At 43.2% G+C, this 16,728-nt stretch overlaps 1 protein-coding gene across 4 annotated transcripts in view; it reads left to right on the plus strand.

Moving 5' to 3' along the window:
* Positions 1-6,633: 6,633 nt before the first annotated feature.
* Positions 6,634-16,728, plus strand: part of FERMT1 (fermitin family member 1) — a 52,457-nt gene continuing 42,362 nt past the window's right edge. Inside the window, exons 1-4 of one of the 4 annotated variants that reach the window (XM_031656563.1) lie at positions 6,634-7,456; positions 9,384-9,524; positions 11,179-11,350; positions 14,606-14,839. In XM_031656563.1, the coding sequence (XP_031512423.1) occupies positions 11,200-11,350; positions 14,606-14,839 (385 nt within the window). In that variant the 5' untranslated portion in view covers positions 6,634-7,456; positions 9,384-9,524; positions 11,179-11,199. The remainder of the gene's footprint in view (positions 7,457-9,383; positions 9,525-11,178; positions 11,351-14,605; positions 14,840-16,728) is intronic. The other 3 variants (XM_031656566.1, XM_031656567.1, XM_031656565.1) reach the window with 3 other exon arrangements.

Below are 16,728 nucleotides of genomic sequence, written 5' to 3' on the forward strand. Positions count from 1 at the left end.
CGGATCACGAGGTCAGGAGATCGAGACTATCCTGGCTAACACGGTGAAACCCCGTCTCTACTAAAAATACAAAAAATTAGCCGGGCGTGGTAGCGGGCGCCTGTAGTCCCAGCTACTTGGGAGGCTGAGGCGGGAGAATGGCGTGAACCCGGGAGGCGGAGCTTGCAGTGAGCCGAGATCGCGCCACTGCACTCCAGCCTGGGCGACACAGCGAGACTCCGTCTAAAAAAAAAAAAAAAAAAATTATCCATTCTAAACAGTCCCACACCCCTCTCCTTCCCATCCAGCCTCCTATTCCCCGGAGGCAATTATTTCTAATTCTTTTTGCTCTTTCTTCTGGGTGTTAAATCTGTATCTCCATAAAGTCCGTCCTCGTTACTCAAAATTTCATATTTGTGAATTTACCTACTAGGTAAAATTTATTTGTAGCTCCAAAATCAGTACTCACTGTGCTTCTGTAGTGGGTAGCAAAAACACTGAGTCACCTCTAATGTTGTGCCCAGCAGAGGTGGAGCAAGGCAACATTTCGTCTTCTTGTTCCTGCTCTTGCACAGAGATGTCCGGAGGATGGAGACTGTGGGCAGCATAGTGCGCGCAGCTCCAGCGCGGGAGCCACTAGGGCAGGGTTTGAATCTCAAATCTGGCATCTATTAGCGGGGTGGCCTCAAACCAGTCACTTAACATTTCTAAACTTGGAAAAAAATGTTTAAATAAAACCTAGCTGGGATCCCATTTTTGTTCATGTTAGGGGGGCTGGTGAATATTTCTTCTATGGGCTATAATCCATTACTACCATTAAATATTTTGCTGCTCCCATTGTCCCAGACTGGCCCTTAGGAGCTCCTTTCAGGTGCCTCCCGTGTCCTTCTGACATTCCCCCTGTGGGTTTTCAAGGGCATCTTCATTGACTGGCATCACAAGGTGTTCCAGACTCATCTTGCGCTTTTCCATCCCACCTCCAGAATCAACCATCTCCTCAAGGCAGAGCAATCTTCCTGTGGTGAAAGGCTGAGTATCGAAGAGCAAACCAAAACCACGAGCAAATCCTTCAAGCCTCTGCTTGTATCACACCTGCTCATTGGCCAAACCAAAAGACATGGCCAAGACCAAAATCAAGGTGCAGGGAAGTGCACTCCACTCCAATGGGAGGAGCTACAGAGTCCCATGGTGAAAGGTATGAATGTGTAATTCCAGTGTAGACGGCATGTGAAAGTGGGGAACAACATTCCAATCTCTCACTTTGCCCTTACTTCCCGGCCTTTATTTAAAGCATACTGAACTATTTGCTGGGCTACAAAAAGTATAAACCTGAGTTGCCCTCAAAGCAACCATGCTAGCAGTTGTATCCATATTCTAAACCCAGTAGTCAGGTAGAAATATAGACAGCAGCAGACACCCATAATAATTATAATAACGTATTAATATAAATCACAATAGCATTTTGAAGGCATGCTACACATACACGGGCTCTTTCATTTACTCTCATAATATTGCTATTATAATAAGGGTTTTTTTCATTTGCCTTCAATAGCTACTTATGCCAGCTTTGGTTTGAATAAAGTGGTAGTTTGTTTTCTCAGCCCAAATTATGGGCTCACGGTCAACTTGGACCTCCAGCTGCAGCAGACGGCCTCTCCTGGCAAAGCAGTTTCTCTCCTTACCTCTCTTGTCAGCTGGCAGACTCTGGTCTGGGTATAGCTGCTCTATCAAGACTGCTGAAAGAGCAAGAAATCATCAACGTAAACCAACATTCTGAATGCTCCCCACTATTTCCCCTCTTATCACAGCCTCGCCCAGCTTGCAGTGTGCATCTTCAAGTATTGTATATAGTAGTTGAAGCAAAATTTTGTAGTTGAAGCAAAATTTTGCCACTGCATAACAAGAGTCACCAGCTTTCCAGCCTGTAATGTGTTTCCCCTCCTTGCTCAAAGCCCTGCCTGCTGCACTTAGTCAATTCTACTTTTAGTGTTGTTCCTTGTAGCATCCCACTTCTGGTACCACATTCTTTGTCAGTAAGAGCTCTTAGGCACAAATAACAGAATCCACTATGGCTAGCTTAAACAGAAAAATAATTAGGCAAGTCATCATCATCATCATCACAGATGACAGGGTCTTGCTCCATCCTAGTGGACATAACCTGACAGGCCAGCAGGAGAAAGGGGCTTGGAGCTAAGCACCAAGAACAGAGTCTGAAAGGATGCCATAGGACTAACACGAGAAGGGAGTCACCACTGAAGAATCTGAACTTGACTTTACTGCACCTGCTACTGCCACCCACTAGCACTGACATCACTTCTGCCTTGGGACTTTAACCTTGCAGCCTCCAGAAAACCATCGCCACTGCCGCCACCACCACCATAGTCATTCCTGACACCACTCACACCAGAAAAGATGGAAGCTCCAAGTACATCCTGTCTCTGCGCCTCACTCACTCCCAAATTAAAGTCATGCCTGAGTGTATCTGAATGACACAGCCTAGGTCATAGGCCTGAGCCCTGGCTGCAAGCAAGGTTGGGAATTTGAGTTCTGGCTTCTAGACTGGGATTAAAACATAAAGATTTCCACAAATATTAAGGAGGCCATTCCAGGGATGATGGGCAGCCATGAATATGACTGATATTTGCTACAATCATCAAGATACTTTCAAGTTAGAAAAGCAAAATGCAGAACAATATGTGTAGACTACTATCACTTGCATAAGAAGCAGAAATTGTCTACATGCACAGACTATCTCTGGACGGTTTCAGAGGAAACGGGTAACTATTATCTCCAGGGAAGGGAACTCAGTAATCAAGGATGGGAGGAAGATGTAATTATCAGTGTATACTCCCTTGTACCCTTTGATTAAGAAGGATGCAATGTAAGGAAGAACAGGGGATGGAGGAGAAGAGGGAAGGAAGGAGAGAGGCACTGTGTTTCTTGCTTCTCTCATTCTCACAGGTGGGCTCCAGCACGGCCCCCAGCAAAGCCATTTTTACTCATCTTTGCTCTTTCTCATTCAGCCCTGTAAGTACATTGAGACACACCCTTTTCACCCTGGCAAGGAGAAAACTTTAGAACTTGCCTGGGCATAGAAAGTGCTCATTATCCATCCAGTTGGGGAGGAGGGTGTAGCAATAATAGGCACATTCTGCCTCTTTGCACTGAGCAAAATGTGTTCTCTGCACATGTGAACACAGCTGCCATTTTGTATGTGCCAAAGGCTCAATGCAAATAAAGATATATTTTAGGTGTCTGTTGCCATTTCTAAGTCATCAGACATCTAGCAGGTTTATAAGTTGAAAACTTAATAGAGAACTTTATATTGGGTAAATGTTCATCAAAACCATCAATCAGGAAAAAAAATTCACTTCTTTTCTCCCTCAAGCAGCTTTCTTATTCCACCTAAGTTAACTCTACAGAATTTTTAGTGAAAAGGTGCTAGAGGAAAAAATCACTTGTGCTTAACAAGTTAAAGTAGCCGAGATTTTCAAAGGTCTTTACTCATTTATCTCCCTTTTTTGTTCAGTGAATATGGAATATGGCCACATCTCTCATTCAGTCTAATCTACCCATATCCCAGACATGATGTGACTTACTTTTTTTTTATTTAAACTGAGACAGGGTCTTGCCCTGTTACCCAGGTTAGAGTGCAGTGGTGCAATCATGGCTTATTGCAGCCTTGATCTCCCAGTCTCAAGCGATCCTCCCACCTCAGCCTCCCAAGTAGCTAGGATCACAGGCATATACCAGCACACCCAGCTAATGTCTATTATTTTTTAAATTTTTTTTCTTCAACTTTTACTTTAAGTTCAGGGGTACATGTGCAGGATGTGCAGGTTTGTTACATAGTAAACATGTACCGTGGCGTTTGCTGCACAGATCATTGCATACTTTTTATTATTGTTATTATTATTATTATTATTGGTGGAGATATGCATCTCCTTATGCTGCCCGACCTGGTCTTAAACTCCTGGGCTCAAGCAATCCTCCTGTCTTGGCCTCCTAGGTGTTGGGATTACGGGCCTGAACTACCACACCCACTTGATTTACCTTTTTGAAGGTACTAGTTCAAAGGTGAGTTTATCAGTGTATGGGTAATTGAAAACAGGTCTCTTTTTCTTCAATATTTGCACCTTGAATGTAAAAGATTTCAAAGTCAAGAGATAGAGCTTCTCTTTGTCTTCCACCCTTTTGTTTCCTGAAGCACAACTATCTGCTAACTAAAAAAATATATATATATAAATGCCTTAAAACAGTTCTCTAGAAACTTCAGGTTATTATGAGCAACTATGAAGCTCTTATCCAATGTTTCAAATTCCATCTCAAACATCATCTCCTTTCTGAAGCCTTTTTTCATATTTCCTGCCACTCCAAACACCTGGCAGAAGTAGACACCTTCTTCAGTATTCCTTAGCATCCCTCCTACCATTCGAAGATAAAGTGTGTGCCCAGTTAATCTGAGTATTTTCAACATATATTATGGTGTCTAGTTCGCAGTAATACAGTGACTAGTGAATAAATAATCCATTGGTGATTAATATGCATGAATGAATTAAACAACAGACTCAGTGAACGCTTGTTTTTTAAGGGGGCAAAGGGTGTGCATTTTTTTAATATATATGTATAAAATTTTGAAGTTCGGAATACACTTTTTAACCCCCTTCTAACCCAGGATCTTAGGGGATGGGTTGGACCTGTGTCACACGAACAACAGTTACCGTGTAATAAGTAAAACATAAAATTAAATTAAAAGCCTAGGACAGCCGGGCATGGTGGCTCACGCCTGCAATCCCAACACTTTAAGAGGCTAAGATGCGAGAATGGCTTGAGCCCAAGAGTTCAAGACCGGCCTGGGCAACAAAGTGAGAGACTCTGTCTCCCCAAAAGATAAATTTAAAAATTAGCCAGGCATGGTGGTGCACACCTATAGTTCCAGCTTGGGAGGCTGAGGCAAGAGACTCACTTGAGCCTGAGACATCAAAGCTGCAGTGCGCCATGATAGTGCCACTGCACTCTGACCTGGGGAGAGCAAGACCCTTTCTCAAAAAAAAAAAGCCTGGGACACATAATACGGATGAAACTCACAAACATAATGTTGAACACAGGAAGCCAGACACGAAATAATACACATGGTCTGATTCCATTTATATAAAGTACAAAGACCAGCAAAACCCCTCTAAGGAGTTAGAAGATAGGATAATGGTTATCCTGGGACTGGGGTAGCAGGATGGGCCGGCAGTGGTGATCAAAACTGAAAGGAATAACTAAAAGGGGTCACTAAGGGGCTTCCAAGGACTGGCGATGTCCTGTTTCTTCAACTGGGCACTCTTTATACACTACTGTCTTTATATACTCTGTATACAGGTGTGTTCAGTTTGCGAAAACTCATCAACTATACATTCATGATTTGTGCTCTTATCTATATATAATGTGTATATGTATGGGTGTGTGTATATATAATACACATTTATATACACACAAGTCACTACATATAATTAAAAGTTTAAAAATTAACCTAGGCCAAGAAGAAAGCTTAAAACCAGTTGAATTCTTTAGCACAATGCAGATATTTTCAACTGAAAAGAGAAAAGCCCATGTTGGTATAAATAGATAGAGCCATAATTCAAGGTCACACATAAAATCTTGACCACAGGGTGGGCACGCTGGCTCACACCTGTAATCTCAACACTTTAGGAGGCCGAGGCAGGTGGATCACAAAGTCAAGAGATCAAGACCATCCTGGCCAACATGATGAAACCTCGTCTCTACTAAAAATACAAAAATTGTAGTCCCAACTACTCGGGAGACTGAGGCAGGAGAATCACTGGAACCTGGGAGGCGGCGGTTGCAGCAGTGAGCCGAGATCTCGCCACTGCACTCCAGCCTGGGGACAGAGCAAGACTCCACCTCAAAACAACAATATATATATGTGTGTGTGCATGTGTGTGTGCGTGTGTGTGTGTATTGACCACAGTGTAAATTCTAATGTGCCATGAGCAGGGTTTCCAGAGAGCAAACGTTAAATACTTTCTACCCAGATGAGAGCAGATTTGCTCATGGTGTTAAGAGGTAGGGAAGTGGGACCAGATGACACTTCCCGTCGTCGACAAACTCTACCAAATGAAGACTTTCTGTTTCAAGTTTTTAATGATTTTATTTTAATTATAATATCCTATATTTGCCAACAGTGTTCAACTAACCTTTTTAAATGTACTTTCAAACCATAATAATTCCTGAATATGGTAATATTTAAGCAAAAACAGAGATTCAACTTTTACATTTTATAACTTCTTTATTAAAATTTAAGTCTTCACAAGCCTTTTAATGCAAATCGCTGAAGCCTGTATTATATTGCGTGAAATTCCTCCGTGGGATGGCAGGCATTCTCTCTCTCTACCTATTTCACAGATGAGGAAACTGACATTTCCATGTCTGTTTTATTCACCACAGTATTCTGGGAGCCCAGGCCCATCCGGAGGCCTGTAGAGCAGTAAGCACTCAACAAATGTGCATTAAATGAACAAAGGAAGCTTGGGGAGGTTGTGTAAACTGCCCAGGTCACCCACCCTTCCTGGGTGGCCCCAGCCCTCTTTGAAAATAAATCCAACAACAGGAAGGCGACCGGCGGGACCGGTGGTGATCCTGAGGTGAGCCACACCAGGTGTGGCCCAGACTTCCGCATGCAGCCTGCCCTTGGGTCTCCTGGAGTCTTCCCGGGTTGGGAGCCTCAGCCTTCTGGAGACTGACATCATCCTCTTACTCAGAGACGAATCTTTTTGTTGTTGCCACCACTTTGCAGACCACAGGTGCTCCGGGGCTCTTTCTAAGGGAGACAAGCTGTTCTAGCCGGGAGGCTGGAGTCTCCTGCGCCTGGACGCACCCCGGGGTGTGAGGGATGGGTATGCCTGAAAGGAGGGGAAGTGGCGCGGCTTTAATCATCTGGGCTAGTCCCCGGCGGGCCTGGGGGAACAGGGAAACTGGAGGCTGCCTTAAAGGGGCAGGATGAGACATCGCAAGAGGAGCTGCAGATAGTGAGCGTGCGCCCCGGGTTCTCGCCGCCTTCTCACCGCAGAGCAGCCCTTCGGCCACCCTTTGCCCTTAAAAATCTGCAGACTGCGCCTCCTCTCCGCGGGAGCTAGACCTAGCAGGCCCGCGCTGGGCGTGCCCTCGCCTGCCCCGCCGCGCGCTGCCCTCAGCCGGGCCGCTGGGGGCCGTGCAGTGCACCCGGCACGCCGCGCCAGGCTGGGGGCCGGCACCGAGCCTCCGCGGGCGGTCCCAAGGCAGCTTTGCCTGCGCGCCCTGGCTCCAGCCCTCACCTGCCTCAGCCTTAGCTGAGCAGCCGCCGCCACCGAGCGCCCCCCGCTCCCCACTTCGCCAGCGCCAGCTCCTCGGTTTGGCCCGGGGTAGTTTGTAGGGACGCAGCTCTCCACGTGCGCGACTGCGAGGCTGGACACTACAGGCTCCTGGAAAGGAGGTGGGTGCTCCGGGGCTAAGGCTGGGGAGCTGGAGGTTGGGAGGCTTTGATGGGCACCAGTGGCTCCTGAGCCCCCTTACCCCCTTTCTTTCTGCAGCCTCTTGTACTCAAATGGCTATTGATTGAAAATAATTTCGTCTGGATGTGACCACCTTCTCCGGCCCTCTGCATCTGGCCGCAAAATAAACTTTCAGTTCAGCCGCAGGTGCTGCCTTAATGGGAGTAAGGGGCAGGCTTATCCACCCAACATCCTCCCCAGGATCCTGCAGAGCTGGCAAAAGACAGGTTCAGTGGCCTTCGAACACCAAGCACCTTCAGATCTTCCAGGGGAAGGGTCGGGGACTGTTTCCCCCTCATCTTTCCTCCTTCCTGCTCTCCATCCCTCCAGCCCTCCTTCCCTGCTTTCCTTTCTTTGATTTTCGGTGAAGGGCTGTTGAGTTTCACTCTGCCGGTAGCTTTGCTTCTTGTTTTGGTCTCCTTAGATGCGTTTTCCCGGCTGAAGTTTGCTGCTATCCTTAACAAGTAACAGCTTGCTGCAGACTAGACATTTACTCAAAAATGAAGGCGCAGAAAGATAGGAAAGGAATGCAGGAAAACCTGCTTGGCTAATTTTAGCCTGCATTTTGTTGTAAGGGGAATCAGCATCTATAGCCTAAATGAGTAGTGTTTTGATCACCCAGGTTAGGAAAAGAAAAGACCTTATATGGGATTGCCCCGTAAGGAATCACCTTTAAAAGTTATTTTCTTTATATACAAAACATTTTAAATAACTAGACCTCATAATCATAGTATTTGAGAAATTGTAAGGATCATAAAGTCGAACAGTTCAATGCCAAGTTATGAGTCTGACGATGAAAGGGTCTCTTTTTTTGTCTCCTCACTGCGCAAGATTTGTGTTGATAGAAATGCTTAGTAAAGGCTACTGAGAATTGAGTTCATGTAGTTTGAGGAGTTTTCTTTCATGTTGGCATTGCGACATTATCAGAATGGTTTCCCAGTGTGGTGGATAAGAGTTTGAAATAGAAAGACCTGGATTTCCGTCTGGGCTCCAGCATCTAACTTGCTTTGTGACCTCGGGCAAGTTGCTTCATCTCTCTGAGGCTGAGTTTCCTCATTTCTAAATGAGATTGCTGGGAGGATGATAAAGGGATAACAGAAGACAGGAGTTAACACAGAGCACATCATACAGTCAGTAGGTAATAAATGATACTTGAAGTTGATGATGACAGAAGCAAGCAGTTAGGCCTAATGCAGTCACTGAATGGCACTCCTCATGCAGAGGGTTCTGTGTGTATCTCTGTACACGGGGAGGAGACGCATTGCATCGTTGCATGTTTCTGACTATAAAAACATAAGGAGCAGCCGGGCACGGTGGCTCATGCCTGTAATCCCAGCACTTTGGGAGGCCAAGGCGGGTGGATCACAAGGTCAGGAGTTCAAGGCCAGCCTGGCCAGCATGGCGAAACCCCGTCTCTACTAAAAATACAAAAATTAGCCCGGCATCGTGGCACACGCCTGTAATCCCCACTACTTGGGAGGGTGAGACAGAGAATTGCTCGAACCCGGGAGGCAGAGGTTGCAGTGAGCCAAGATCGTGCCACTATACTCCAGCCTAGGCGACAGAGCAAGACCATCTCAAAAAAAAAAAAAAAAAAACATAAGGAGCTACTTCTGAACTCTTAAATTTGATCCTCACCCATAAAATCTGTCCTAAATCTGTTCAGATTTGCAGTATTCAATTTATCTGTGTGGCGTATTGCAGTATTCAATTTATCTGTGTGGCGTATTTTGAGATTCTTTTATGCTTACAAATGAGTTGTTTCAAATGAACACGCAGAACAGATATGACACTGGTTGTTTAATTATTATTAAAAGTAATGTTCCTCGGATATTACCGTCATCCCTGGTTTAATATTGTTCTAAATAGGTTGAAGGGAGGAACTGAGGATAGCCACAGACCAGCAACATCTGGAGTCTGTTAAGAAATGTATGGCCTGTCCTCGACCTGCTGAATAGAATCTGCATTTTAATAGGATCCCCTAGGACACTACAGGCTCCTGGAAAGGAGGTGGGTGCTCCGGGGCTAAGGCTGGGGAGCTGGAGGTTGGGAGGCTTTGATGGGCACCAGTGGCTCCTGAGCCCCCTTACCCCCTTTCTTTCTGCAGCCTCTTGTACTCAAATGGCTAAAAATACAAAATAAAGCTCAAAAAATATCCCCCTAGGGGATCCTATTAAAATGCAGATAAATGGGGATACACCCTCAGAGGGGCCCTTTCTTAGGAGTTTGAGTGCATTGATGTTTCTCAAAAATAGGCTTTATGGAAACATGAATTTCTCATAAACTGGATTTACATAGTAAAGTGAAAAAGACTCATTATCATTTAAATAATTTTTACTTTAAATGTTTAAAACGGCCAGGAGCAGTAGCATTATTTCTGTTTAAAAATAAGAGAGAACTGACATCTCAAGTTTTATTTCAGTTCTGCCAATTTTGGATTCCCGTGTTCCTGTTACCCCCTGAAACATTTCAGTTGTAAACATTCTTTCCTGCTGGCTTCTCCAATGAGGGGAAAACTACAGGTTTGAAGTTCACACCTCCATCTGCACTTTGAAGAGTGAGCTTTTTATATCTGTTACTCCTGTTTTTAAATCTTTGGCCAAAGATGTATCCGAATACGGCCTGGCGCGGTGGCTCATGCCTATAATCCCAGCACTTTGGGAGGCAAAAAGCGGACAGATCACGAGATCATCCTGGCTAACACAGTGAAACCCTGTCTCTGCTAAAAATACAAAAAAATTAGCCTGGCTTGGTGGCAGGCGCCTGTAGCCCCAGCTACTCGGGAGGCTGAGGCAGGAGAATGGCGTGAACCTGCGAGGCGAAGCTTGCAGTGAGCCAAGATCACGCCACTGCACTCCAGCCTGGGCAACAGAACAAGACTCTGTCTCAAAAAAAAAAAAAAGATGTATCCAAATACTTAATTGGCGAATTTAGATAATCAATTTTTACATGATATAGAACAATAAGTAAATCAAATACATGGCAATAATTATTAATGACCTGTATCTATATGCATTTAAGGTAAAACTATATATTATAATGAATGAAATAGGAATTATTTTGCTTTTTTTATTTTTTGAGCTTTATTATGGGAAGATATAAATTTTTGTAGGAGGAATATAATAATATACATGTGTTAAAGATATTAAAGATAAGAGGCTTTAATGACATCCTTTTTAAACATCAACTTTATTGAAGTATAATTTGCATACAACAAAACATGTTGAACTATAGTATATAAAATCTGCGCATTTTATTACATGCAAATTATACCTTAATAAAATTGATTTTTTAAAAGGCAACATAGAAGATTGCCTATTGCCAGAATAGTTGAGAGAAGGTCAAAAGAAGTCAACAGAGAGAAAATGAAGATTGAAGCATTGAGTGGACAAAGAAAATACATAGCCAAGTAGTCTTGGAGGAGTGGGTGAGTGGAAAAATAAAGTATATAAATTTAGATAGTTTGAGACCATTTTTATAAAACTTTTTGTCTTTAAAGTTAAGATGCTGAATTTAATATCTGGAGCACCGGGAACCTTGCAGAGTGTTTTGAAGAGGAGGTTACAATGAAAAAACAAAACAAAAAAGAAATTTGGCTCTGCTAGTCTACTTACACATCCCGTTTCCTTCCCATATTCCAATCTATGGCTGCCTTTGTGTTCAGCAGACACCAGCGTTTGCCACAATGCTGTCATCCACTGACTTTACATCTGCTTCCTGGGAGCTTGTGGTCCGCGTTGACCATCCCAATGAAGAGCAGCAGAAAGACGTCACACTGAGAGTATCTGGAGACCTTCATGTCGGGGGAGTGATGCTCAAGTTAGTCGAACAGATCAGTAAGTTACTCTTGCTTTATGATTTCTCTGTATTTGAAACCCTGTCTGTTGCATCACCACTAATGGCTGGTCTAGGTTTTTCTGATCATTTATCTTATAATGGCCTGGAGAGCAATCCCCCACCCCTCATCCCAGAGGAGAGAAAGAAATAGCCCAGGCCGGGTGTCATGGCTCACACCTGTAATCCCAGCACTTTGGGAGGCCGAGGTGGGAGGATCACCTGAGGTCAGGAGTTCGAGAACAGGCTGGCCAACATGGCAAAACCCCATCTCTAATAAAAATACACAAATTAGCCGGGCGTGGCAGTGGATGCATGTAATCCCAGCTACTTGGAAGCCTGAGGCGGGACAATCACTTGAACCCGGGAGGCAGAGGTTGCAGTGGGCCAGGATCGCGCCACTGCACTCCAGCTTGGATGACAGAGCAAGACTCGGTCTCGGGGGGGAAAAAAACCTGAGTCTTTGGTGGCAAGCTAAAGTTCCCAGTAGCTGTAACGCTGGACTTCAACAGGGATGGGACCCAATCCACTGGTGACATCTAATGTGACTTTAGGTAGCTTGGCATTAGACTACTGTGTTAATTCTCTGTAAATACTTGATAGCTTAGTGATGAATTGGTGCTGAGGAGTCTTTTAACACTTATCCACCATTTACTATGCTCCCTGTTTAAACAAAGAAAGAAATCTTCAGGGTTACACTCTTCACATCAGGAGTCAATATTGTCAACCTAGAATTTAATAACATTCTATTTTCTTTGTGCTTCTTTAACCTTCTATTTAAGGCCTTAGATGCTGGCTTTTCATTTGCTCTAGCAAGATAGTTTTTTGTTGTTTGTTTTTTTCAGTAAGTCCTTATTGACATATAATATACATACAGAAAAATTCACTTATCATAAACAAGGCTTCACTTATTATAAACAGTTAAATGGATTTTACAAAGTCTTGTAACCACTCAGATCAAGAAATAGAACATCTCCTGTTCCCCACCCAAGCCCCATACCCTGACCCCTCCCAGTCACTACCACCAAGGATAACCACTATCCTGACTTCTAACACCACAGGAATCATTGCTTGATTTTGAACTTTAGACAAATGAGATTACAAAGGATATACTCTTACACATCGACTTTCTTTCACTCAACATTATGTCTGTGAGATTTATCCATACTGTTGCATATTGTTTTGGTTCATTTTCATTGCCATATAATAGTCCATTGTATGGATGTGCCACAATTATTTATCCATTTACCTCTTAATGGACATTTGGTTGTTTCCATTTTCATGCACTTACAGACAGAGCTGCTATAACACCTGTCTTTCAGTGATCATTTCTGTTGGGTGGTATAACTCAGAGAAAAAAATGCTGATTAATAAGGTTTTCCAAAATAGTTGTGCCAATTTATGCTTCTACTAACAGCATTAAGAGGAGCGTTTTCTGGCCGGGCGCGGTGGCTCACGCCTGTAATCCCAGCACTTTGGGAGGCCAAGGTGGGTGAATCACCTGAGGTCAGGAGTTCAAGACCAGCCTCGCCAACATGGTAAAACCCCATCTCTACTAAAAATACAAAAATTTCCTGTAATCCCAGCACTTTGGAAGGCCGAGGCGGGTGGATCACGAGGTCAGGAGTTCGAGACCAGCCTGACCAACATGGTGAACCCCTGTCTCTACAAAAAATACAAAAATTAGCTGGGCGTGGTGGTGCATGCCTGTAATCCCAGCTACTCAGGAGGCTGAGGCAGGAGAATCGCTTGAACCCGGGAGGCAGAGGTTGCAGTGAGCTGAGATTACACCACTATATTCCAGACTGGGTGACAGAGTGAGACTCCGTCTCAAAAAAATATTAGCCTGACACAGTGGCACGCGTCTGTAATCCCAGCTACTTGGGAGGCTGAGGCAGGAGAATCACTTGAACCCAGGAGGCGGAGGTTGCTGTGGGCTGAGATCATGCTACTGCACTCCAGCCTGGGCAACAGAGGGAGGCTCCATCTCAAAAAAAAAAAAAAAAAAAAGAGAGTTTCTAATTTGAAAAGAGAAAGAAAAAACATTTAAAGAAAAATAAGAAAACAAAGATACTGGTAGCTCTTCATTTTGCAAAATAAAAGACTAAAAATTGACTCCAATATTGATGAAGGGGAAAGATTCTATTTTAATACCAACGTTAAAGGAGGGGAAAGATTGACATTGATGCTAACATTGAGAGGGAGAAAATACTTTAACTCTGACTTCAATTTAGACACTTTGGATATGGCAGTACTGATAAAGAGTTGGACATCACTGAGAAGAATGAAATGTCAATTGTACCGTACTTCTGTGTGGACTTTGATTGGAGGCTATTGCTACTCCTTGTGACACAGTGGTATAAGGATACATTTCTATAACAGAAATAATCTTGATTAAACAAAGTCAGATGCTTTCAGCCTTCTCAGAAAGGGCCATGGCACAGAGAGATTTTAGCGAAGAGAACTTGAGCATTCATTGTGAACACGTTTATTTTTCTTTTCCTCCACAGTATCTAAACGTAAATGATGGTAAGGTTTAGTCCCTATTTTTCTTTCTTTTTTTTTTTTTGAGACACAGTGACAGAGTTTTGCTCTTGTTGCCCAGGCTGTAGTGCAATGGTATGACCTCGGCTCACTGCAACCTCCGCCTCCTGGTTTCAAGTGATTCTCCTGCCTCAGCCTTTGGAGTAGCTGGGATTACAGGCACCCACCACCACATCTGGCTAAGTTTTGTATTTTTAGTAGAGACAGGGTTTTGCCATGTTGGCCAGGCTGGTGTCAAACTCCTGACCTCAGGTGATCGCCTGCATCAGCCTCCCAAAGTGCTGAGATTACAGGTGTGAGCCACAGCACCCAGCCCTATCATTTTTTTCCTTTTTAAATTATTTTATCTTTAAATTTTTTATTTTATTTGATTTTTTAAGTGTTTTTTATTTTACTTCAAGTTCTGGGATACATGTGCAGAACATACAGGTTTGTTACATAGGTATACGCGTGCCATGATGGTTTGCTGTCCCATCAACCCTGTCATCTACATTAGGTATTTTCTCTTAATGCTATCCCAGTCCCTATGTTGTCCCGAGAGACTTTGGAAAGAAGCCAAAAGTTGTTGAGCCTCGGATTGTAAAAGGCCATGGGGAACTGAAGATCAGTTGTTGGTTTACATTTTCGCACACAATGAAATTGACTCTGCAACTCCAGAACCCTCCAAGCTGGGCTCTCTCTCATTTTACTTAGTTGTGTTTTCATTTTTGCAGACATATCCCAAGACTGGTCAGACTTTGCTCTTTGGTGGGAACAGAAGCATTGCTGGCTTCTGAAAACCCACTGGACCCTGGACAAATATGGGGTCCAGGCAGATGCAAAGCTTCTCTTCACCCCTCAACATAAAATGCTGCGCCTTCGCCTGCCGAATTTGAAGATGGTGAGGTTGCGAGTCAGCTTCTCAGCTGTGGTTTTTAAAGCTGTCAGTGATATCTGCAAAATCCTGAGTAAGTACCCAGGAAGGGCCCCTGTGCCCTGTAGCCTCTTGTAAAGGAAGACAGGAAAATTATGTGTGCATTCTGCCTACTTCAAGCAATTGGCTAGAGAACATTCACCTATTAGGAAGCACATGCTTAAGCCCTTCTGGGTATTGCAGCCATTTAAGTGTAGTTAAGCCAAGTAGAACATTATTGACATAAATCAGGTGCATCTCCACAAAGCTTAAAACTATTCCAAAAGAGATTTGTAAATAGACAAGATAAACCATTAAGATTGCCCTCCCCATTTATTGATCCAAGCTATACTCAAACATTTTGTACAGTATTTAAGATTAAAAAGAATTGTATTAAATACTTAATCACCATAGAGTTATGTGTCTTTATTGTTTTTGAGATAATGGTGTTCCAAAGTCTTAATTGCTTAAGACCTGGCTCAAGTAAATAACTCTGTCCACAAAAATCACTTACGAAGTGATTAAGCAGAAAAGTATACTTAATTGTGAACTTAAATCTAATTATTTACAGATTTGGTATCCTATAATTTAATAGTCATAAAGACAGCACTACCCAAACCAATTTTTCTTTATAAAACTCCATAAAGGGAGGGAAACACACCATAAAGGTATTCTCATTTTATAATTTTTGAAAGTATTATAGGCATATTCATTGGTCCCAAAATCAAAAATCAACATTTGAACCCAGAATAGATAATATATAGTGATATATAGTGAGTAATCTATTTTTCCCATTAAACCATAAACTATTCACTCATTCAGCAAATATTTATTGAGCACCTACTGTGTCCCAGGCATTGTGGTGAGAGCTAGGGATATAGTAGCAATACAGAGCTAAAATCCCTGCCACCTGGAGCTTGCATTGTAGCAGGCAGAGACAGACACTAACCAATAAATGTAAATGTAACAAATTTTAACATATAAATGTAACAAGTTAAAAAAGAATATAAGAGGTTAAAAGGGGATGGATAGTACCCCCCAAAAAAGAGAAAAAGCATCAGCAAGATTGGGAATGCCAGGGTTGGGCAGTGGGGGCTGGTATGGTAGATGAAATAGGGTGAGGGCAGAAACCATTTCCTGAGCATTTCTGCATTCCTCACTCCAGTCACAATGCCTGGCACACAATAACTGTTGAGTGAACAAATGAATGGAACCTTTCATTACAGAATGTAAGTTGCAATCTTGTCCCTGGTGTGCAAATGGCAAGCATGAGGATACCTTGTGTTTTTGATAATATTCTAATGAGGATTTGAAAACAAACTAAATGATTAAATAAAATACTATATTCCACACACCACAGTGGACTGAAAGCACACATCATAGCTGAAACTAAAAACGTAAAGTTTTCTTTTTTTTTTTTTTTTTTGAGGTGGAGTCTGGCTCTGTCGCCCAGGCTGGAGTGCAGTGGCCGGATCTCAGCTCATTGCAAGCTCCACCTCCCGGGTTTAAGCCATTCTCCTGCCTCAGCCTCCAGAGTAGCTGGGACTACAGGGGCCCGCCACGTTGCCCGGCTAGTTTTTTGTATTTTTTTTAGTAGAGACGGGGTTTCAACATGTTAGCCAGGATGGTCTCGATCTCCTGACCTCGTGATCCGCCCATCTCGGCCTCCCAAAGTGCTGGGATTACAGGCTTGAGCCACCGCAACCGGCCAAGTTTTCAAATAAACAGAAGCAATCAGATGTTCTCTTTTCCTGATTATCTCTTTGTAATAGTTTTAAAGGCTCAACTTGGCATTTCTAATCATTGCATTTTATGTCTTATCAATTGAAGTGAAATCAAATGCAGCAGTTTAGTGGTTTTTCCCTTGAAGAACAGAAAAGACACAAATCTTGACCTTGAAGATAAGGTGTTTCTGTTTCATTGTTTTGCTTTTAGTGCTCACAG

Source organism: Papio anubis, chromosome 16, assembly GCF_008728515.1.
Source record: "Papio anubis isolate 15944 chromosome 16, Panubis1.0, whole genome shotgun sequence".
Taxonomy (NCBI): domain Eukaryota; kingdom Metazoa; phylum Chordata; class Mammalia; order Primates; family Cercopithecidae; genus Papio; species Papio anubis.